This window comes from Narcine bancroftii, chromosome 8 (assembly GCF_036971445.1).
Source record: "Narcine bancroftii isolate sNarBan1 chromosome 8, sNarBan1.hap1, whole genome shotgun sequence".
NCBI classification, from domain to species: Eukaryota; Metazoa; Chordata; class Chondrichthyes; order Torpediniformes; family Narcinidae; genus Narcine; species Narcine bancroftii.
Genome location: NC_091476.1, coordinates 165,028,434 through 165,053,115, shown reverse-complemented (window position 1 = coordinate 165,053,115; position 24,682 = coordinate 165,028,434). Strand labels below are relative to the sequence as shown.

The 24,682-nt window shown below is 43.5% G+C and overlaps 1 protein-coding gene across 1 annotated transcript in view; it reads left to right on the top strand.

The window, feature by feature from the left end:
• The first annotated feature begins 4,553 nt into the window (after positions 1-4,553).
• LOC138741936 (transmembrane protein 35B-like) overlaps positions 4,554-24,682 on the top strand; it is a 38,316-nt gene continuing 18,187 nt past the window's right edge. The window contains 3 exon segments of the mRNA XM_069896149.1: positions 4,554-4,578; positions 4,581-4,660; positions 11,275-11,429. Of these exon segments, the coding sequence (XP_069752250.1) occupies positions 4,554-4,578; positions 4,581-4,660; positions 11,275-11,429 (260 nt within the window).

The window sequence follows — 24,682 nt, the reverse complement described above, 5'->3', positions numbered from 1 at the left end:
AATGCAAGTTAGACATCTTTTAACTACTAATATATTTACACTATAAAATAATGCTCCCCTCTATAATTCTTCAAAAAAAACCTCAAAAATTAAAAAAAATTAACACAAAAACACAAAAAAAACCACCCAAAGGTAGTAATACCCTAAAAATCTGGGTGTGGTGAACCCACTAGTGGTAGATGACTATCAAAGTTTTCAGTGTCATCCACCCCCCCCCCCCCAGCCAGATACATATTTATTATTTAATTAAACACAATGAAATATAGTCCATATATTCAGCCCAATGATTCCAAGCCCAACGACTGCTCCGGATCTTCAACATCAAGAAGACTTTGTGTCAACTCTTCTTTCTTTCCATTCTTTCCATACCCATGTCCATTTCTATTTACCATCCTCTTAGGAGCCAACAGAGGTGAAGACCCATTTCTTCACAGTTCTAGCAAAGAATTAGCAAAAACCAAAGCATCATGATCATTCTCAAGGAATTGAGATTGAAAATTTCCATAAAAAACCTTCAAAATTGCAGGATAACGAAAAACAAACTTGTAGCCTTTTCGCCACAATACATCTTTGGCCGTATTAAATTTTTGTCGTCTTCTAATAACCTCTTGGCTCAAATTGGCATTAAAAAAACACTTATTTTGAACCATTAAAGATTCTGCCGTGCTTTCTGTACCGCCATACGTAAAATCATTTCTCTGTCTTGGTATTTTAAACAATGAACCAAGACTGCTCTTGGTGTTTGTCCTGGAAGTGGTTTTCTTCTCAGAGCTCTGAGCCTGATCCAATTTCAAGCCTTCAGGAAAATGCTCTGGGATCCAATGCTTAAAATTTTTTATAGGATCGGAACCTTCAATGTCCTCTGGAAGACCAACTATTTTCACATTATACCTCTGGCTTTGATTTTCCAACGAATCAATCTTCTTCAACAAATCTCTTTTTTGAATCCCCCAATCTACAAAAGAACCTTCCACTTTTCCCATTTTTTCTTTATTACGTTCCACCTGATTTTGACTCTCAGAAAAGGCTGTTTCAATTTTCTTAAAATTATCTTGCACAGTATCAACTGATTTTATACATCTATTAATACCACTCTTCACTACAGTTATTTCCTGTTTCATAGTTGACATTTCATCACACGGTATTCATTTTTATTTTCATCTCCATAAATCCTTGATTCACCTGAGTTGATATTTGCTTTGACATATTGTGCATTTGACAAGCAATCCCTTCCAAAACAGTGAACACTGATCTATTCCAGATTCCAACTCCACTTTTTGAGGTCTGCCTCCTTTAACTTCAGGCTCCTCCTCCTGAACAAATTCCAATAAGGTAAGTTCCTCTTCTTCCTCAGTCATCGTAGATCCTTTAGCTGAACGGCTGCGGGTCTGGACACCCGACGCCGGCACCCCAACCTCTTCGGGACATCGACGTTCGGGCTCCCGCACAGCCCATACTTGGTCCAGCAATTCTCGGACCCGGGATGCCTCACGTAATCCAGGCAAAGCCGCCGGATGTGCAGGAGCATCCTCCGATGCTACACTGTGCACCCCCGGGCCACCCAGTGAGGTCGCTAGTTCGTGGGTCCCCTTGTCGGCCGTGCTGCCCGTGTGCACGGCTTCACGTGAACGCGGGTCGGCAACGGCCGAACTCACCAAAGTGTCAGCACCATCTTGCGGAGGCAGGATCAGTGCCGAGGTCAAACTTGAAAGGGCTGGAATCCTCTGAGGCTTAGAGACTCCCAACAATGATTCCGTGGATTCAGCTATGCAGGTAGACCTCAATTCTTCTGCACTTTTGTATGGCAATTTTTCTGAAGTTGAGGTTTAAATTTTTTCACATTAGATGCCATATTAAATCATTGTTATTCAAACAACTGTAAATATTGTTTTTAAGCACTTTTTTGCTTTTTAAAAACCGGATATTTAGTAATCCAGCTGGGGAAAGGTGGAATACACGTCTTTCTTCTATGCCATCTTGCCATGCCCCCATCCATTTACATTCCTAAATAATTGTTGAGAAAGCTTTTATTGTGAGGCTTTCCTGGACATACAATTATGTCTTCTGTTAAAAAGTGCAATCCAGCAGATCTGGTTCCTAGATATCTTAACCATATAACAATTACAGCACAGAAACAAGCCAACTTAGCCCTTCTAGTCCACACTGAACACTTTCTCCCACCTAACCCCACTGACCTACACTCAACCCATAACCCTCCATTCTTTTCCTGTCCATATACATCTCCAACTTCTCCTTAAATGCTAATATCGAGCCTCCCTCCGCCACTTCGTCTGGAAGCTCATTCCACACACCCACCACTCTTGGAGTAAAAATTTCCCCCCCTCATGTTTCCTCTAAACATTTGCCCCCTAACTCTCAACTCATGTCCTCTCGTTTGTATCTCCCCCTTTCTTAAAGGAAAAAAAATCCTCTCTGTCAACTCCTTCTATACCCCTAATAATTTAAAGTAGCTCAATCAAATCCCCTCTCAACATTCTACGCTCCAAAGAATAAAGACCTAAGTCAAGAACCAATGTATTCTGACCTTCCTATTAACAATGTATTCCCCTCTCAAATATTTCCTGGCTGGTTTGTTATCCGTGCACAAGCTTCGTTCAAAATCCTTTTCTGTTATTTTTACCTTGCAGAAACATTTCAAGAGGAGCAGTAGGGATGAAATGAGGTTCTGCAAGTGGTTTATGTGTGACTTAGTAAGTAGAGGCTCGAAATGCCCCAATCTAAATTGGGAAGACAACTTGGATGAACATGAGTAGTTGAAACAGCCAAATGGTGACTGTTTCACCTTTCAATACAATCATGATTGATATTTTCTTCATTGTTAGTTTCCTGTACTAATCTCCTATCTCTTGATTCCCTAATGTTAATCAATCTTTGCAATTGGCCTAATGAGTTTTCACTGCCCTGCTAAGAGAATCCCAAAGATTCATGACCTCAGTGAAGAAATCTCATTTCAGTACCGAAGGACTGATCTCTTATTTTAAGGTTGTGACCCCTAGTTCTTGAAACATCAGCCATAAGAAATATTATTGCTGCATCTTGTCAACTCCTGAAACTACAAATTTCTAGATTTGTCATTATCTTTCTTTCTTTTAAACATTATGGTTCCTGTCTGCATAAATGCATCCCAGATATCAACCTGTGATTCCCCTCTTTCTATTTTAAGAAGATTCTTCCCAAGGCAAGAGGTATATACGCACATGAACCACGTGCAGAGGATGGTTTCATGCGTGTTGTATCTAATTCAACTAGGATGAAACGAATGAGCAAGTTTGTGGTACGTGGAATATATTGTGGAAATTCTGATGTCATCCATTCTGGTTATAAAGTTAAAATGGTGAGTACATTTTAAACAGTAAGGTTAAAAGAAACTTTGGGTGCCTTGGAAGCCAAGAACTGGAGTGGAATCGATATACCCTTGAATCTCAGGGACAGCTTATGAAGAAGACTGAATGCAAAACAGAAACTCCAAGTAGTAAACTTGTTAATTACAGAGGTGAATGCTCCTTTTTTCTGACTGTGACAAGCCGAGTCAGGTCATGAAACTTCTAATTTTCTTAAATTAAGGTGGTTGTGATCATGGAGCATTACGGTTGCTTTAAAGAGGAAAATTCAAATATAGTTTTGTTTAGCTCTGATATTACCTGACCACCAAGTTGTATGTTTTCCGCATCAGTTCCCAGCTGTATGTGAGAACTGGGTCAAGTGTTGTGAACTGTTTTATGGCAGGGTTTTGCGAAGGCTCAAGAAACTGGATATAAACCAATCCTACCACCCACTTTAATTAATAAAAAAATGAAATGGCAAATTTCCAACCTAAAGTTGCTTTGATGGCAAGCTGAGACTTTACAGCCTGTTTTGCAAAAAAAAAAGATGTCTGGCCCTGCTGTCAGCAGATTTCTAAATACAAGAGCAGGAATAACTGAGTTCCTTCAAAAATTGCAATGGATGAAACCCTATATAAACAAGCAAAGTTTGCTTTAAACATTTTTCATGGAAACTGTTTTCAATTTAAGCACAAAAAAAACTTGTTCAAAATGTGTGGACATAAACAAAAAGCAGAGGTCTAGTCATCGTAATTCTGTTTTTAAAGAAAGTCATTTCCTGCCAGAATTCTTCCTCGTTACACAACTTTGAAGCCGTCATGCCTTGTTGGTGCATACGAGGTTTCCGTAGAACTCTACTGAAGGTCGAGGAGGTGGCAGGATTTGCAACAAAAATGCAGAGGTGTGGGAGGTGGGACTTGCAACAAAAATGCAGGGGCCTGGGAGGTGGGTCTTGCTATTAAAATGCAGAGGTCTGGGAGGTGGGACGCAACAAAAATGCAGTTGCCTGGGTGGTGGGACATGCAACAAAAATGCAGAGGTGTGGGAGGTGGGACTTGCGACAAAAATGCAGAAGTCTGGGAGGTGGTCTACACTCACGGTTGTTTGGCTTTACCAAAAGCGGACAGTGGGATGGTGGGTGTCCTTTTAAGAATGATTACATTTCTTTCGCTCCCCCTTTGCTGCGAGTTTATTTGGCGAACTGTGGTCATGGGGCTTTTGGTCATGGCTCTGCGGTGCTACTTGGCTTTGCATTCATGTGCACCGAGGTGGTGAAGGTGACAGACCGGATTGCCCCAGAGCTGTACTCCAAGGGGGTGAGTGTGGCTCCCAGGACTGCAGCTTGCAGTGCTCCTTCACCGGCGCTAAATAGACGCCGGCAACAGAGAAATATTTGGGTTTTTTTTGGGGGGGGAGAGACATTCAAAAATCTCATTTTAAAATCCAAGCAGGGAGGAGGGAGCAATCTTTGTCGAATAATCATGCAGGAGCTTTGATCTAGGAACGCTGCAAACTCGCCTTTCGCCGAGACTGTCAATCATCCCAGGGTTGGTGCCGTTCCCATCTCCGCGCAACCCAGGATCCAGTTTGCACCGAGTTTTCTTTGCAAGGTTCTGATGCAGGATCACGGCAGGTTCAGGGCTCGAATGGACTTGCCAGGATAAGACAGGAACCCACTTTGGAAAATGATAGATGATGAAATCAGTGAACCCAAAGACCGAAGTATTGCATTGCTGGGAAATTCCATCTTCAAAATGCCAAATCTAACATTTTGTAGACTTTTTTTGTGTAAAATGGCTCAAAGACATGCCTATTAAATGCTTTTAGATATAAACAGATGAGATCTGTAGTTAGACAGCCCAACTTCTTGCAGGCCAATTTGCCTGCAGGAGCTTATCCCATTTAACCATGTAACCATATAACCATTTACGGAGCGGAAACATTTGCCTGGTTTTGGCCCATATCTCTCTAAATCTTTCCTCAGTACCTGTCTCAATGTCTTCTAAACATTGTACCCACCTCCTCCACTTCCTTGGGCAACTTGTTCCATTTACCCACATTCTCCTTAAAAAACAAGTGGGTCCTCTGGCCCCCACTAAATACTTTTCTCTCTCACTTTAAATCTATGTCCTCTAGTTTCAGAGTCTTGTTTCAATGTTGGCACAAGACAATTCATATTTGTATGATCTTGCATACATTGTCTCCTTGTAGATATCGATGTGAGTAGATTAGCACTTTTATCTGCTGCACAAGTTCCATGAGTGGAAGTAATACGGAACCAACGGCTAATCCGACACTATAGGGCACCACAGCCAAGCTCAATGCTGCATCTCTGAAAACTCAGCAGTTGTCACTGGCATTGAGAAACTCAGGAAGTTACTGTATATACTTAATACCGTATATATTACTGTCGTTGCAGGCCTAAGCCCTTCTTCGAGGTACGAGAGATAGCAGGCAGAGGCCTACAGACTTTGCTTCACACCACAGTGTTGGACCTGATAGTTCATTAATTACAGCTGCAACACAAAGGGTGATGACCAATGAATCGCACCAGGTGAATAATAACATTTAGAACAGCCATGCTTAAGGTCCAATAGAAAAGTCTGGTAATAAAAGTACATTATTCAGACCTGCTATTCTACGAAATGAGGTGAAGCCTCACAAATATTGAGAGGAACACCTAAATACCACTTTAAAAACACACAGCAGAACTTTTTTGAAGATGTCAGGATGTTAATGTGCTTAAAGTGAGTGGTGAGCTCAGCATTCATGGAATGGTGGGAGATTTTTGAAAAGCCAGGGAAGAGAGGGTCCTTCAGTGTGTAATGGCAGGTTCAGATGTTTTCTTTTAAACTTCTGTTTCACAGCTTGGTAGGCCTGTTGGCGCCCAGTACTGTGGACTGTTTGCCATGCTCATCAGTGACGAGGATTATCAGGTGAAGTGTAGGTGTTAATTCAGAAAGGCTGGGCAAGGAGTGAATGGTGTCAGAACGGACTGCAGATTAGTGTGTGGGTTTGGAGTGTTAATGGTGAATGCAGCAGGAATTAAGGAGTGTCTGAGAATGACATTTTACCAAATCTTTATGATCGTATAAACTATAAACATTCCACTACAACACTAAAAATCTTCCAAAAATTCTTAGTTTCTGGAGAGCTACTATAGGGTTGGAAAAAACTTGTGAACAATGATACCATTAAGCAAGAACGGAAGGTAAAAAGTGACTAGCCTCTCGCAAATAGACTAAGGTCTGGAATTGGAAAAATGTTGGAATGAATTATTAAGTAGATATTAGCAGAACATTTGGAGTCTATAATGAATGAAACTGAGTCAGCGTGACTTCATGAAGATGAATTGTAGAATCTGTTGTGCAGTAAGAAACACTGCCTCACGAACAAAAGGCAAAGGAGGAAAAACCCAACACCCAACCCCAACCAACCAATTTTCCCTTGCAACCGCTGCAATCGTGTCTGCCTGTCCCGCATCGGACTTGTCAGCCACAAACGAGCCTGCAGCTGACGTGGACTTTTTACCCCCTCCATAAATCTTCGTCCGCGAAGCCAAGCCAAAGAAGAAAGTGTCCTATGCAGCCATTGCCACTCTTCTCCACAAATCCCATTTGCTTGCAATAGGATAGAATCTACACCTTGCCAAATGTCTGCATACATGTTCCTCAAATGAAATGATTGCATCTGACTTCACTACCTCCTGAACAATGTCCCATTTATCCATCACACTGTATAATAACGACCCTCCACCTCCTTTCGTACACTTAACTTAAAGCCATGTCCTCTTGCTTTTTGATACCATTCCCTTGTCTGACAAATTTTCTGAAGTTCTTTTGCGGATGGATCAGATAAAGGAGAAGCATTGATGTAAAGGTCACTTTACATAGTAAGAGCTCTTGGTGTTGGAAGATAAAATATTAACATGAATGGGGATTGGCAGTCGCAGGAAGCAGTGAGAAGGGTTAAGTAAATCATTTTCAGGTTGGTAGGTGTAACCTACAGGGAGTTGTAGGGATTAGTGCTCAGGCTGCAACCATTTACAATTTACAGTAGTGATTCAGAACAGTGTCCTTGTCTTTTTTTCATCCACAGACCCCTTTAGTATTGCTTTACTCACCAAGAACCAGCTGTAACAGAGCCACGGATCATGAATGAAGGGGGCGATGGACGCTGGCGAGCTGGAACCCTTTCCTAAACCACCTACCAGTAACATTCCAGCTTGCCTGTCAGCCAAACTGATCCGCAAATGATGCAATAGCCCCGACCCTCCACTCTGTCCTGATCCACCCAGAGAACGATGCCTCATAAGCCAGACTGTTGTTGATTGCATTCAGCTCAGTGTTCAACACAATCATACCTCAGAGGCTGGTGGATAAACTGTCCTTGCTGGGACTCAATACCCCTCTCTGTAACTGGATTCAGGACTTCTTGATCGAAAGACCACGGTCTGTCCAGTTGGCAGAAAAACCTCAAGCATCAACACGCTGAGAATTGGAGCACTTCTGGGTTGTTCACGCTGGCGACTCACAACTATACTGCCAGGTTCAGCACCAACCGAATCATCACGTTTGCAGATAACACAACACTATTTGGTCTTATTGGCAACAATGATGAGTTAGCTAACAGAGAGGAGGTTGACAGGCTTGTATAGTGGTGTAAGAGGAACATCCTGAGTCTCAATGTGGACAAGACAAGGAAATGATTCAGAACTTTATGTGGACGAATGAGCACTCCCCACTACATATCAATGGCTTAGTCATAGAGTGGAAGCACAAATGTCTTTAGAGTCCATTTAAAAGATGACCTGTCCTGGACCCACAACACCTTCTCATTAGTCAGGAAGGCACAACAGCACATACTCTTCCTAAGGAGTTTGAGGAGAGCAAGGTTAACAGCCACAATCCTAACAACATTCCACAGGAGCACAATCGAGTGTCCAGACTAGTAGCATCAAATTGTGGGTATGTAAGCAGTATGGAGGGTGATTAGAATGGTGAAAAGATCACTGGGGTCCCTCTTCCCTCTATTAATGATATCTACAAGGAGTGATGCTTAAAGGTGGCTCAGGGAATCATTGAGGACCCTTAATATTTAGCCTGCAGCATTTTTGAGACACCTCAGCAGGTCATTACTTAACGTTGATATGTTCTTGGAAAGTGAAATGATGTTAAATGGAATCAATTTTACCATAGGCTCAATGATTAAAATACGAGTTAAGTTCCTACGGTTTATTTCTCAACCCAAAAACATCAGCAAATTTCTAAATGATGACACAAAACACTTTTAATGTTAAACAGTAAAATAAATGCATGCCATAGTGACATTTAAGAAAGATTAATAAAAATAAATAGACATTTTTTAATCAGTTTAGCTTAGATGGTGCTTGCAGTGGTGGTGGCTGGTATGGGAAGGGAAGCTACTGGCATCCCGCAGAAAAGGGATGAGAAGCAGCTTGGTCATCATCATCTCCACAGGTGAAAGTTGGAGTGTTGCAAGACATTCCGGAGGGACCTGGTGTTGCCTTAGGCTGGGGTGGAGTTTAATGCTGATTTCAACAGGGATTAATCAAGGAATAAATAATTGAAAAGCAAAGATTGCAAGAGGCAGCACCTCCCAGCAATCAATACAAAAACGAACAATAACAGAGAGTGGTGCTGCAATCTATTTATTTATTTTCTCTTCAACGTTATAATGAAATGACGTTGAGTGAAACTACGTTATTCAAGGATCTGTTGTAGCTTGAAAGAAGAGGTACACGAGCATAAAAACTGGCTGGGAAACAGCTTCTTCTCGCAGGCGGTGGGAATGTTGAATAATACTAGAAAATATATGTCTTTGACTTGGCTTCGCGGACGAAGATTTATGGAGGGGGTAAATGTCCACGTCAGCTGCAGGCTCGTTTGTGGCTGACAAGTCCGATGCGGGACAGGCAGACACGGTTGCAGCGGTTGCAGGGTAAAATTGGTGGGTTGGAGTTGGGTGTTGGGTTTTTCCTCCTTTGTCTTTTGTCAGTGAGGTGGGCTCTGCGGTCTTCTTCAAAGGAGGTTGCTGCCCGCCGAACTGTGAGGCACCAAGATGCACGGTTTGAGGCGAGATCAGCCCACTGGCGGTGGTCAATGTGGCAGGCACCAAGAGATTTCTTTAGGCAGTCCTTGTACCTCTTCTTTGGTGCACCTCTGTCACGGTGGCCAGTGGAGAGCTCGCCATATAACACGATCTTGGGAAGGCAATGGTCCTCCATTCTGGAGACGTGACCTACCCAGCGCAGTTGGATCTTCAGCAGCGTGGATTCGATGCTGTCGGCCTCTGCCATCTCGAGTACTTCGATGTTAGGGATGAAGTCGCTCCAATGAATGTTGAAGATGGAGCGGAGACAACGCTGGTGGAAGCGTTCTAGGAGCCGTAGGTGATGCCGGTAGAGGACCCATGATTCGGAACCGAACAGGAGTGTGGGTATGACAACGGCTCTGTATATGCTTATCTTTGTATGTATGTATACATTATATATTCACACACACACACCCATACAAACACACAGTAATTTGTGATGACCATAAATTTGAACTTTGTTTTACTTTGGTGAGAAGGTAATGTGGTGAGCTTGGGAGTAGTTTCAAAGCACAAACCTGTCCCTGACTGAACTTTAGAAAACCACAGCAAAGAAACAGGCCCTTCAGCCCTTCTAGTCTTTGCCTAACTATTACACTGCCTAGTCCCACTGACCATTTCCCAGACCATATCCCTCCATGCGTGTACCTATCCACATTTTTTTAAAATGTGAAAATTGGCCCCGGATTCGCCACTTCATCTGGCAGCATGTTCCACATTCCCACCACTCTGTGTGAAGAAGTTCCCCTGCAAATGTTCCCTATAAACTTTTCCCCTTTCACCCTTCATCCATGACCTCTAGATATTACCTCTCCTCACCTCAGTGAGGAAGCCATCAAATTTGGAAGTGTACTTGAAAAGAATATCGACTGAAGGAGTTTGCTTGGATTGAGGCAGACAACCCTACACCTGCCATCATTGGGCACAGTGGAGGGAAAATCCTTTCTGAAAGACCACTGCATGGTGGGCATCTCACTTTTGACCCAATTTTGGGGCATCTGTCGTCTATCAGGAAGGCCAGTTGGGAGTCACGGAACAATGTTCTGTGAGCTGTAGGAGATGAGCATTAGTGGCCAAGTGATATCTTGAGATGATTGGTGGCCATTATGAGTAACAGGGATTGAAGCAAAACAAAACACACAAGGTGTTACTCAGACACTAACTCAGTGGGTGGCCTTCAAGCAGCTCGCTCACAATGGCACTGCTGGATCATCAATATCTTCGCTGGAGCGTCATTTCTGTGAGGGGCGCTGGACAAAGTGGCGACTCTCTGTCTTCCTTAAGGTAGACAAAAGTGGAAGAATTTCATGTCTGTTACATTCTAAATGTAGTATTACATGACAACAATGGAACCTTTACCTTTAAGTGAGTGTAGGAAGGAATGTTAAATAAAACTTGTCCATGAAGAATGTATTAGGTACAGAATACCATTCAAATTTGGAGGAAGTGGGAGGAGCCAAAGGATAAGTTATCGAGGCTGAATACATGTTCTGCCATGCAGAGGAGGTGGGTGGTGGAGGGGGACTGGTTGAGTCTGTTACTGAGGAAGAAATGGAGGGTTTTGGGGGATTCTGATACAGAATAAGTTACTTCATGTGGTATAAATGAGATAAACAAGAAATTTAGCTCTATCTTCCTGAAAGTGAAGATGATTGAGGGATGTATTGAGAAGATTAACATATAGAACTGATCAAATAAAACAGACAAACTTGATCAATTAATGTACCCTTCCTCTTGGTGGTTCCCTAGTTGGTATGTTTTCGTTTTAACCATGCTCCATTGATTTTCTTCCCCTTTGTCTATGTTTCCTCAACAGCTGGAAGAGTTTGCAAAGTTCTCAGAAGTATATTCATTGAAGGAGTTTGGGTTCCACATCGAGCCCAGAGTTTACCTCACAGCTCTGGGCTGCATCGAAGTGATTGGAGGTTCGCTGCTGGCAATTGGGCCCAGAATCCTGCAGGATAATGATGGGTAAGAAATCATGTAACAAGCACTTCAGCCAAACCCAACTAGGTCTACTGTGAGGATACTGTTCAAAATTATCTATTTCTGATGTTTGAGCAAAACCTTCAGGTCTGCAAAAAACCTTTGAGTTGTAAACAAGAGCTCCCAGGAAAAAAAGAAAAGAAAACTTGTAGAATGGAGAAAAGGGGCTTCTTGTCGACAGAGTAAATGAAAGGTGTACAGTGGATGGATATTAAACCCTAAAGATAAAATACTGTACCATTAGAACATTATAAGGGAATCTTCCAACAGGTGATCAGCATATTTAGGACTAATGACTTACAGTAAAATCCTCAGTATCCAGCACCTATGGGCATTGCAGATGCCGAATATGCACATTTTCTGGCATTAAGAATAAACAATTTAAAAGACAAAACACTGCAAAATGTAAAGTATTTTTGAACAAAAAAAAAACAGTATTTAGTCTTTACTTTTGTAAAGTTCACTTTAATCAGGTAATTCCTGTAACTTATAAAATTTGAATTCGAACTCCAGTTCCTGGTGCTGTAACAGTATTGTGATAACTATGCCACTGGCAAAATTAACCATCCCTCCCCCAAGTTTACAGATAAAGCCTTACTAATATACTTAACACTAATAAAGACGGTTACTAGGCAGGGACAGGAAGCCACCTTGGGAGAGTCACCCCAGCAGCGAGCAGGCTGTTCATCCTGGGTGGCACTATTTTATTCAAACACAACTTTATTCAAACGGCTGCTAAGGGCAGGGCATGATTGGGATGCTCCGCTGGCTGGATGTTGGCTCCCTTCTTTTACCAAGGGTTTGTTCGTTGCTTCGGAGAGCGTTTACTTTTACAATTTTAAACTTGTATTTAAATTTTTATTCATTAAAAAGATATTTATTCTTTCTTTTATTTTTTTTTCGTAAGTTGCTTGAATTCCAGATAATGGGGATTTTACTGTAATTGATTTCCTCACAATATGTATTTGAACATCACAATAGAACCACTAGGGGGCATCCTTATGAGTTGAATAGACAATTGGAAAGTATGGTGGTGGGAAAATTAGGGCTTTCCTTTTGGATGGATTGGTTACAATGGTTGACCAACCTCCCTTTCGTATGCTTATAATTTAAAGGTCACTTTGAATATCGAAACACTTCCGAGAGCAGAGCCGAAAATGTTTCAAACTCAAAAGCATGTGTCTGCCACCGGTTCAAATATCCCATCAGTGACATTTAATTTAATTAGACATAGAGGCCTTTCCGACCCATCAGACAGTGCTATCTAAATACCCCAATTAACCTCTAACCCCCCCTCTCCCCCTGTATGTTTTGAAGGGTGGGAGGAAACCAAAGCACCAGAAGGAAACCTATGCAGACACAGGGAGAATGTGACTCCACCAGATTCGAACCCGGGTTGCTGGTGCTATAGTACCGTTGTGCTAACCGCTAAGCTAACCATGGTGCCTGTCTGAGTTGTGTCAGGCAGCTTCTGTTGTGAACTGAGGTAAAACCTGTGGAGCTTCCAACCACCAGAGAGGTTGGGATGGGTTGGACGACCTCTTCGTTCCTAAGGTCTGGAATAAATTTGACTTCCCATTGGAGTCATTGAAAACAGATCCTATAAACTACTCCAATGTAGGTGGATGGTAAGAAATTAATTCTTTTTTTGCCCATTGTGGACGTCGCACAATTCCTTTTAAAACCTTTTAGCGCAATTTGAAAGTTTGTATTCGCTCAATGAAGTCCAATGAACCATGAATCTTTTGTTCCCTGATGCTTGCAGTGAAACACCTTGAGGGTGAGGTTGGTGTAGTAGGCCATGCTACAAGCTGTCGGCCCCAGAAACCTGGGTTCACTCCCGGCCTCCAGCCCTGCCTGTGTTGTTTCCTCCATCATTGCATGGGTTTTCTCAGAGTGCTTCAGTTTCCACCACAGGTACAAATGTAATTAATTAAATGGTAACACAAGCCCACAAACCCTGCTGCCTATAATTACACCCAATTAACCAACAACCTTGATGGGAGGATGCTGGAGCACCTGGAGGAAACTCATGCAGACATGGGGAGAACGTACAAACTTCTTAAGTGCAGGATTCAAACCCCAGTAACTGGCTTTAAGGCAGTGTTGCACTAACTGCTACCACTATCCATGTTGCCCATTAAAGATGATGGATAGATGGAATTTTTACATATTGTGTAATTAAGAGGATGACCATCCTCAGAACTTTGGATGTGTGTCTCTAAAATAGTAAGTCAAAACCAGAGGTTCTAATCTTTCGTCCCGAAGCATTCCAAGTTGTGCTGAAGTACTGTTCCTCAGGAGGTAAATATCTTGCAAAACCTCACTGAGTTTTCATTCTTCATTTATTCACATTTAGCCCATGTTGATTCAATCTCCCAATGAATTAAATTTGAAACTGTGGCTCTTTAGCTCACATTCCAATCTATTTTCCCCTCCTTTCCTTACTCCAATGGGTTGACCTCTCCCTCTCCCTTCACCCTTCTCTTGATGTGATTTCTTTCTCACTCTATTATCACGTTGCCTCTTTATCATCTTTTCTGTTCTCTTTTTCATCTTCTCGATCTCCAAACCTCCTCTTCTCTTACCCCCCATTGTTCTCTTCCCCCACTCTTAACTCTCTCTCCCTCTCTCTCTCCCAATCTAGAGCCTAGGTTTATTTCTTGGTGTAAGTCTGAAGCAGCAGGTTAATGTTCTTTATAAGACATATGATTTAGAAGAGCCCCATGAAAGTTGATCCATGGCCTTATCATTGAAATCATTTCACATAAACTTGATCACCTTTTATGTTTAAGCACCACATCGGGACCATCAGTCAGGAATGAGACATGGAATGAGCCTTGCTCTGAATCCAAGCAATTAAAGGGACCTTGCTTTTTTTTCTGATTTGGATGCCTTGGTGTAAAAATTGTAACAGGAACCCTCCTGTATGATGCAGTTAAAAGCTAGGTCACTATTGAACCAGTCAGAAGACGCCTCAGTTTCACTGATTCAGTTTGGGGGTGAGTGAGTTCAGCACTGGTACATTCGAGACTTTATTAGCAGGCTGAAAAATCTGTGGGAGCTGAAAATGCTTGTAGCTGTTCAGCCCTGGTGGAGAGAGAGAGAGAGGCAGAGGAAATGTCTCGAGTCACTGCATTTTCTGTTTCTCTTGAGTGGTCTAGAAATGACCAATTCTTAAAGAGGTCACAGTTTCGCAGGGGGAGTGGAAGAGAAAATGTGAGGAAGTTGAGAGAAGAGGCAAATGGTCCAGCAACGTGATGACAGTGAAAGGCAAAGAGGCGTCTTTATTTGTCTCCGTTGCAAAACAAACTTGGGCGAATGTTCACAGGGGAGCCATGGAGTGGAGGTCGCAGGGAGAATCCGGCAACAATAAGACAGCCTCGGACCAGGGAGAATGCAGTGTAAGAATTATCCAGCAAGTGGTCTTGTACCAATTAGGGATTTTGCAGCCCAGCCTGCAATTCTCACGTCTTCCATTCCCAGCACCTTTTGTTCAAGAGAAAATGATTAAATGCTTGTAGTTGTTTCAGTATCTTAGGAACCCGAGATTAAATTGCAGGGTTCCAGACCCTGGAAGAGGGGCAAAAAAAAGTATAAGTGGACACTGGTTCTCATTCTGAAAAAACACCAATGCTGGAGAAACTCAGCAGGTCAAGCAGTGTCCTTTATATAGCAAAGGTAAAGATACATCACCAACGTTTTGGGCTGGAGCCCCTTCATCGAGGTCCTGGTTCTCATTTTGCTCACTCTAGTCCCGAGGTGTGCAGCCCAGTGACTGCAGTTAATGGACAACTACTTAACTCTCTCGTTAATTCCCCTTTACGTCCTGTAGAGCCTGCATAACCTGCTGGAGCACTTAATACACCACTTAAAACTCGATAGTTCCCCTCCCTCTAGATGCTGTGTGACCTGCTGAGTTTCTCCAGCAGGTTTGTGTGCTGCACCACTTAAAACCCGAAGCTGCCTTATTCTAAAGTGGAGCACTGGATGGCGCCAAAAGCAAAAATAAAACAGAATGAAGTGACGAGCCTCACAGGCAAGAGTGAAATGCGAAAGTCTGCAGACGCTGATTGAGGCTCAGGCTAAAAATATTGATTATATATCTTGACCTCCAATGGATGCTGTATGGATCTGTAGACTTCCTCCAGCACTTTTGTGTTTTCACTTCCTGTGTGGAAAATTCAACTGAAATCTAAAAAAATTACAAACCGACCCAAGTGTAGGAACTAGGAAGTTCAGTTTGATTTTTTTAATTGAACTCCTTTAGAATCCAGACAGCATCTCTTGAAGGTCGAAGGTTCGAGGCTCCCCAATACAAAAGGGTGGTAACTGCCTCGGATGTGAATGAAAGGTTGGAGTGACAGCTGAGCAGGGCAGGCACTGGGCTACAAGAGCGATCTCTTAAACACTGGAAATGGAACTTCTTTTTCTGAGCTGGAGAGTGTGACCATTCTTGTACCTGTGGTGCACTGTTAGCCAGAATCAGACACACACAAGGTAAAGATTGTACAACAGGCTTTAATCCACAAAGACTTCCACAGAGCCAGGCTGGCTGTAGCTACACTAACACTGAGTGAGCTTCAGGAGGCCGGCGCAGGCTTACATCCCAGAAGGTGATTGACACCCGACCGGTGGGGCATGATCCCTTCAGGCCGACTGATTGACAGCCGGTCAGGTGTTGTCCTGCCCCCTTTCACTCCTGCAGGTTCAGAGGTTGCCCCCTGCAGTAGGCCGGCGGTACACTCCTGCAGATACAGAGGTTGCCCCCTGCAGTAGGCCGGCGGTACACTCCTGCAGGTACAGAGATTGCCCCCTGCAGTAGGCCGGCGGTACACTCCTGCAGGTACAGAGGTTTTCCCCTGCAGTAGGCTGGCGGTACACTCCTGCAGGTACAGAGGTTGCCCCCTGCAGTAGGCCGGCAGTACACTCCTGCAGGTACAGAGGTTGCCCCCTGCAGTAGGCCGGCGGTACACTCCTGCAGGTACAGAGGTTGCCCCCTGCAGTAGGCCGGCGGTACACTCCTGCAGGTACAGAGGTTGCCCCCTGCAGTAGGCCGGCGGTACACTCCTGCAGGTACAGAGGTTGCCCCCTGCAGTAGGCCGGCAGTACACAACCACAGTACCTTCCACTGAGACAGAGTTCAGGTGAAATAAGAAATGCACTGCAAACTGGAGGGGACAGAAACACATTCCTTTGGTTACTGAAACTGCTGCTAAAAAAGCCCTCAATAATTGGGAGTTCTGGCAATTAGATAATGGTGAAGACTCTGGTGTTATCACTTAACTATATTTCCTGGAGTCTACCAGTCTGTAGACCGGGCTTAATTAGTAGCTCCCTGATATTTCGCCCTTTCCAATTGTGCATCATCTTTGGTTCTTTCCTCTTTTCTCCTCGATGGCTGAAGCTCCAGTGTGATTCCAGCCCTTCAGCCTCCATCAATAATGATATACCCTGCACTTTTGTCTTGTGGCAACAGTCTGCTGTACTATGTAGAGGTTGACTTGCTTGGGTAGCATGTAAAACCAGGTCTTTCGCTCTGTCTTGTTGAACATGACAACCATTTAGTTCTCCAGGATCTCCACAGTATATGAGGTTGTATGATCAGCCCTGATCATTTTGAATAGTTGCCTAGGTTCAAATGGCTGAGTGACCTCCTGCAACGATTTTCTACGATTCTTTGGTGAATACTATATAGCATACGAGTTGGGGAATGTGATAGAGAATTTCACCTGACAGGACTCTTTTGGCTCACCTTGGTAGTTGCATCTTGGTCGTCTGACACATAATCTGCAGATGTGCTTTAGACATCTAAGGGATCTTTTCCACCTCTGCATGAAGGATATCCAATGGCAATAAAAGACCGGGTAAGCAATGGGCAGGGAATGGCGTTTGCTGGCACCCGGGATGGATTTGTGAAAGCTGTGTAACAATGCCTGGTTTAAAAACAACAGAGACATAGCAACAATATGAAGTTACTCTCTCTGGAGCAGAAATCTCTGTTAATTAAGTTTATTTAAAAAAAAACAGTCTGCCCCCTCCCCCCCCCCCCCTCCGCCCCCCACAGCCAAGCCAGTTCTTAAGTTCTATAGCTCTGCTTTGATGTCCCTCAGCACTTGGATTGTACAATTGCCCATGAAACAACTGTGACTATTGCAGTCGTACTGTATAATGGTGAAATTTGGAAGATAATCATGGACAGTGTTGCCTTCAAGATGGGAAACATTTCCTTTGGCAGACACTATTGCATTGCAGCAGGATGGACCCCCCCCCCCCATCCCCCCCTTCACATCGGCATTCTGGTAAAGTGCAATTCTATGTTGGGTGAAGGTGAGGAATAAATCTTCCAAATTACAGGAATGCACTAATAGTTTCCTGAGAATGTTGAGCTTTGTCTTCAATGAACTTTGCAACATGCAACTAATCGTTCAGGGATCATTCTCTAGTCGTGCATCCTTTTGCATGTATTACAATGTCCATATCACAAAACAAGAATCATTTTGTAAAAATTTCACCTACAGTATAATTGTGTTGAAAAATTCATCCCCATTTGGTAATTGCGCTGAAGTCGTCCAGTGAATCTTGGAGAGAGAACACAGCTTGCTAATGCTACGTTGCGGCCAAGATAATGCTGTTGGTTAATTTTAGGGTATCCTACTAAGGTGGCATTATGGGATCTCATTTGGAAAGTGGGTGCAAGACGAATGATATGTGATTCACGATTGCCCATGGGCATGCTGAAGCTGACCCACAAGGTCTCTACTCGTATATAACTGGTAACTGTTTCATTAAGGGTTAACCTGTTGTTAATCACCTCAGCACATGCCTATTATGGGACTACCCATTATTTTGCACTGCGTAACGTTAAGTCCACATCTCTTAAAGAGTGGATTCTGAAAGAGCTGATGTATGTTGGCCAGGAGGCTCAAGGGTTTGCATAAAGACTTGGCTGTATCAGGCAAGTGCATCACTGATTTCCAACATCTTGCTCTGACAGGGTGTGGTACCCATCTGTTTCAAACTGGTCTCAATGGTGCCCAGGAAGAATGTGGAAACCTGCCCAAATAACTGCAGACCAGTGGAACTTGTATCCACAGTGATGAAGTATTTTGAGAGGCTAGTATTGAAGCATAACAGCTCGTGTCTGAACAGCGACATGGATCCATTCCAAATGCCTACCTCACTGTCAGGTCTGTGGCAAATGCCATGTCACTGACCCTACACAAAACCCTGGATCACCTGGACAGCAAAGATGCATACATAAGGATGCTCTTTATTGACTACAGTTCAATATTTAACACCACCATCCCCTCAAAACTAAACAGCAAATTCCAACACTCCCCTGTGTAATTAGATCCTGGATTTCCTTGCCTCCAGATCACAATCAGTGAGGATTGGTAAGAACAACTTCTCCACAATCTCCATTAGCATTGGAGTATCACACGGCTGTGTACATATCCCTCTGCTCTACTTGCTCTACATCCATGATGATGCAGCTTGGTGTGACACAACACCATCGACAAATTCGCTGATGATACCACGGTAGTGAGCTGTATAAAAAGGGGTGATTAGTCAGCACACAGGAGGGAGATAGAAAACTTGATGAATAGTGTACTAACAACAACCTTTCACTCAATGACACCACGACCAAGGAGCTATTTATAGACTTTAGGATAGGAAAACCAGAGGTGCATGATCCATTGATCATTGGGGGATCAGAGATGGAGAAAGAGAGCAAATTTCAATTCTTGGGAGTCACTATCTCGAGGACCTTTCCTGGACTCAACATATTTATATAATTGTGAAGAAAGAATATCAGTGCCTCTACTTTTTCAGAAGTTTTCAGAGGTTCGGCATGACATTGGAAACCTTGGCTCATATGTCCACCTAGTGCGGGGGCACCAATACCCCCTGAGCAGAAAGCCCTCAGTTTCCTCACAGGCAAAACTCTTCCCGTCGTTGAGAAACTTTACACGGAACGCTGCTTTGGGAGAGCAGCAGCAATTATCAAGGATCCCTGCCACCCAGGACGTGCTCTGTTCTCGCTGCTGTCGTAAGGAAAGAGGTATAGGTGCCACAAGGCTCATACCACCAGGTTCAGGAACAGTGTCTAGTCCTTCACCACCTGACTCCATGTAGTAGCTTTTGCCTCCCTGATTGCCAGATGGACCATACTAAAGATGTCGTTGTAGTGGCAGCTAAACAGGAGTCGAAAGAACAAGACCAGTACTCAGTGGGCTTTTCTGCACTCCAGTTGTTTATGGAAACCCCGCACTGCGCCTTATAAGGCCATGGGTAAGTCCCGCCCTGGCACCAGAAACCACGTCACGACGCTGCCCTGTGTGCATGTGGACCGACCCGGCTGGCAGAAAAGACGATCCTGGCGGCACCATCTTGACACAGCTGCTCCACTGCCGTCACCATAACATGCAGAACCATTTTGCCTTTCATTGGAGATGTGCACCACCACACTGTCCCTCCCACTCACCCTAAATGACTGTCTGATGTGATAGCTTGTTTGTCTTTAGAAAAAAATAAATGTTCCACTACTGTAATTAATGTAAATTTTATTTCTTTATGCAGTTCTTTCCTTAATTATTTCCCAAATTTGTAAGCTTAACTAATTTTTTAATTTTTGACTTTTTTGTTCGTTTTTAGATATTGGACTATGTATTTTACCAACAGCCTCTGTAGATAGGGGGTCGATTTTGTAGAATAGCAAATTTCTTTTTTTCCTTTTTGCTTGTATTTTTAAACATGTAACATAGGTTTTGTTACTACTGTCACTAGTATGTAAGTTTGATTATTGTTCTATTCATGTTTATTTACCTATGTAACATTTGCTAAATGAAATTAATAAAAATATTGAAAAAAGAAAGAAAATGGACCTCATGTCTTTGGGACATGGGAGAAAAACTAAGCACTCGGGAGAAGTCCATGCAGCCACAGAGAACCTGAAAACTCCACCCTGTGAGCGCCAGAGGTCAAGGTTGCACCCAGGTCACTGGAGCTGTAAGGCAACCTGCACCACTCTGTTGCCTATCAATGTGTTTGCTGTCTGGAAGTCTGTGGATTGTGTCATGCAGACGTGACAGTGATCGATAATGAGTCTCGGTTGAACCACAGGGTCACCGTTTACCCACTTTTCTGTGATGTTTTCTGCGAAAAATGATGATGTAAGCAGCTTCTAGTATACAAGTTGAATACACCAAGTTCAGACAAACACCTACGCCCACTCAAAGTACAGCAGCAATGACCTGGAGCAACACTGCTTTTATAAAAAATTGTTTAATTTTATGTAGCCAGTATATAGATAGACCAACTCGAGGAGAGGCTATACTTGACGAGGTATTGGAAAATAAACCAGGTCACGTCAAGATATCTCAGTGGCCAAACATGTTAGAGAAAGTGATCACAACCTCCTCCCTTTTCCCATAGTGCTGGAGAAGGACAGGGATATACAATTTGGACAAGCATATAATTGGGGTAAGGAAAACTTTGGAGCTACAGGTCGAGTACCCCTTATCTGAAATGCATGGGACCAGAGGAGTTTCAGAGTTTGGATTTTTTTTGAATTTTAGAATAATATATTGAGGGTAACTAAGCGGCAAAGAAGCGTCATCAGAATCCCTGTTAAACAGCAACAACAAACAGCCGCAGGCTTTCAGTCCACCTACGATACTGGGGTTTGATCAGTTTGCAGTGCACTGTATTAAAAATTTTTTTTCGACGCCATAATGCTGCTGGTCATGTTGCACTCAAACATGGCATTTTAGGTGGAGATGAATTTCAGACTTCACATGAAAATAATGTTTTGTACTTGCCTTGATTCAGAGCCATTTCGGCCATTTCACCATCGGTCATTTTCAACAATATCCTTGCACCACTGAGCAGAGAATAAGCTAATGCGTGTAGGTAACGATGGCTGGTAACACATGGGCCAGGGAGGTCAGATGTGGAATTTTCCACTTGCGGCATCATGTTGGGACTCAAAAAGTTTTGAATTCCAATTTTTGGATTTTTTGATAAGGGGTTCTCAACCTCTATTAGGCAGGAGCTTGGGAGCATAAACTGAGAGCATCTGTACTAAGGGAAATGTATGGCAGGGACGTAGCAAATGTTCCGGGAACATCTGGATGTCCCTCCACACAAGTATGTTTCCATTTAGGCAGGGTAAGGATGGCAAGGTGAAAGACCATGGTGTACATGGAATGTGGACTATCTCGTTAAGAAGAAAAGGGTTTGGTTGTTCAACACTGCTGGCTCAGGGCCAGAAGCCAAATTCACTGGGGTTGGAGTGTTTAAGGTCCTGGTACCTCGTCTCTCCAAACCTGTCACTGAGAATTAGGGAGTAATTACACCCAGTACACCTCCGGGTGACACCGCAACACATTTCTGAATAATATCACGCAGTAATTGGGTTTGTTTTGGTCCTATTTACACTTAACGTTCACCCCTGACTATTGGTTCTTGGGAATCTCTTTGTTTCCAGCAGGACTTCACAGAGATAAGACCCACCAAGACACAATGTGTAAGGGAGCCATGAATTTTGCGATTGCCACAGTAACTCTTCCTGAGGAGCGACTAAAGTGACTCTATGCATCCCTGGATGACAGAACAAAAAGGCAACCCTATCACAGAAATAGATGAGAGGTTTAAAAAGATAGGAGCTGAAAGAGTTCCAGAGAATTGCAAGATTTGCCAGGAAAGAGGTTAAGAAAGGATGTAGGAGCGTGAGAAGGGGTCAAGGGAGTTCCTTGCGAGCAGGATTAAGGAAAGTCTCAAGGCAATCTATTTGAAGAACAAGAGGACAAGCTGTGTGAGCATAGGACCAATCAGCGGTGAAAGTGGAAGGGTGTGCATGGAGTCAGAGGAGGTAGCGAAGGTCCTTAAATTAATATTTTGCTTCAGACCGAGGCACTAGAGCATGTTGACATTCAGAAAGAGGATGTGTTGGAGTTTTTTCAATATAAACATGAAGCAAGTGGCTGGAACCAGATGAGATTTATTCATGGCTACTGTGAGAAGCAAGGGATGAGGTTGCTGAGTCACTGGCGATGACCTTTGTGTCATCACTAGAGACAGGAGACATTCCGGAGGATTGGAGAGTTGCAAATTGTGTTCCCCTATTCAAGAAAGGGAGTTGAGATAACCAGGAAATTATAGACCAGTCAGTTTTATGTCAGCGGTGGACCAGCTGCTGGAGGAGATCCTGAAAGGCAGGATTTATAAGCAGTTAGAGAGGTAAAATTGATCAGGGATAGTCAGCACACCATCGTGTCTTACGAGCCGGATTGAATTCTTCGAGGAGGTAACAAAGAACATTGGTGAACAGTGTATATGGATTTTATTAAACATTTGTTAAGATTCCCCATGCAAGGCTAATTCAGAAAGTAAGGAGACATGGAATCCAAGGAGGCCTTGCTTTGTGGATACGGAGAAGGCAGAGGGTGGTTTCAGGTGGTTTATATTCTGCATGGAGGTCAGTAACCAATGGTTTTCCACAGGGATCTGCTCTGGGGCCCCTCCTCTTGGTGATTTCTTTTTAAATACATAAGTGACCTGGATGAGGAAGTGGAAGTGTGGGGAAGGGGGGAGATTTGTAATTTTGTGGATGACTCAAATGTTGATGGTGGTGTTGGAGGGTTGCCAGAAGTTACAAAGGGACATCAAGAGAATGCAGAGCTGGGTTAATAAGTGGCAGCTGGAGTTTAATGCAAAAAAGTGTGAAGTGGTTATTTTTGGAGGTCGAATTTGAGGGCAGAATACAATGGTGATGGAGAACTCTGAGTGGAGTGGAATAACTAAGTAATCTTGTCCATTGGGCACTCAAAGCCACTGCACAAACTAATAGGGTTGTTAAGGTGTATCGTTCAGATTCAGATATTATTTATTGTTACGTAATAAAACAAGATGTAATGTTGCAAGAAATTGTCTTTGGCAGACAAAGATCTGCCACTAGCATTAGTCTTGACCGATGCCTCTCAAAGCCAGAGAAAGGGAAGTAAAAGACCCCTACCCCGCATCACCAAGTGTGTGGATTTTCCCCCAGCGCTCCTACAGCTTCTGCAGCTGCACAAGACTCCAGTGCAGTTCAAACTCTCGGCAACCCAAGCCTCTGACACGATGAAACATTCAGCGCCCAGGGCTCTTCGGGGACCCTTCTTGCCTTCAGCATATTCTCAAATCCCAGTTCTCCTGAGCCAGTGTCCAGTAGTCCACAGGCTTGGTGCAAGTCCTTTAACTTCAAGTTGCCCACAGCCTGCAGCCTTTGTGGGTTCCTCGCCCGCAAGTCCAGCGCTGGTTCGTTGCCTTTCAAAATTTAACTTTATTTTTATTAATAGCTCACTTATCGCAGCCTGTGTGTGCGTCCATCATCCGTGGAATCACTCGCTGGTCTGCCCACTGTTGTCACTGTCCTTGGGGGGCCGTCTCCTCTGCTTCTCCTTAACATGGGGTGTTTTCCCATTACTAGTTTGTTGGCCTTCATTAGCCGCGGGGTTAAATCCAAGAGCTGCGAGATAATGTGACAGCTATATAAGACCATAGTTAGGGCCCTCTTGGATATTGTGTCCATTTCTGGTCAGCTCACTCGAGGAGAGGGTGCAGAGGAGATTTACATGGATGCTGCCTGGATTGAAGAGCACTCCTTATGAGGAGAGGTTCAGTGAGCTCTTTGGAGCAACAGTTGCAAAGGGGTGACCTGATAGAGATGTATAAGACGATGAGGGACATTGATAACCAGAAGCTTTTTCCCAGGGTAAAATGGCTAACATGAGGGGGAGGGGGGATAGTTCTAAGGCACTTAAGAGTAAGTACGGGGGATGTAAGAGGTTTTTCACACAGAGAGTGGTGAGTGCATAGAAGGCACTGCTGGCCACAATGGTGGAGGTAGGTACAATAGGATCTTTTAAGATTAGATGGGTATACGGAACTGAGAAAAATGGAGGGTTATGCAGTGGGAAATTCTTGGCACTTGTTATAAAATAAGGTACAGAGCCTTTGACCCACAGTGTGAGCCAACCTAATAACCTTCTTTAACAAGATTCAAGCTCAGTTGACACAGTGTGTAATGTAGTGAATGTCCGCTGAGGGAAATTAGCCTGTCTGTCGGGAGAGAGATTTGAGTGACGTACGGTTGCTGCAGCTTTGCTTGGCAGTTTTCCTGCCCTCCCTGCTGAGTTAACCCTATCTCATGAGAACCTCTGGTTCCAGTCCTATTCCTGAGCCTTGAAATC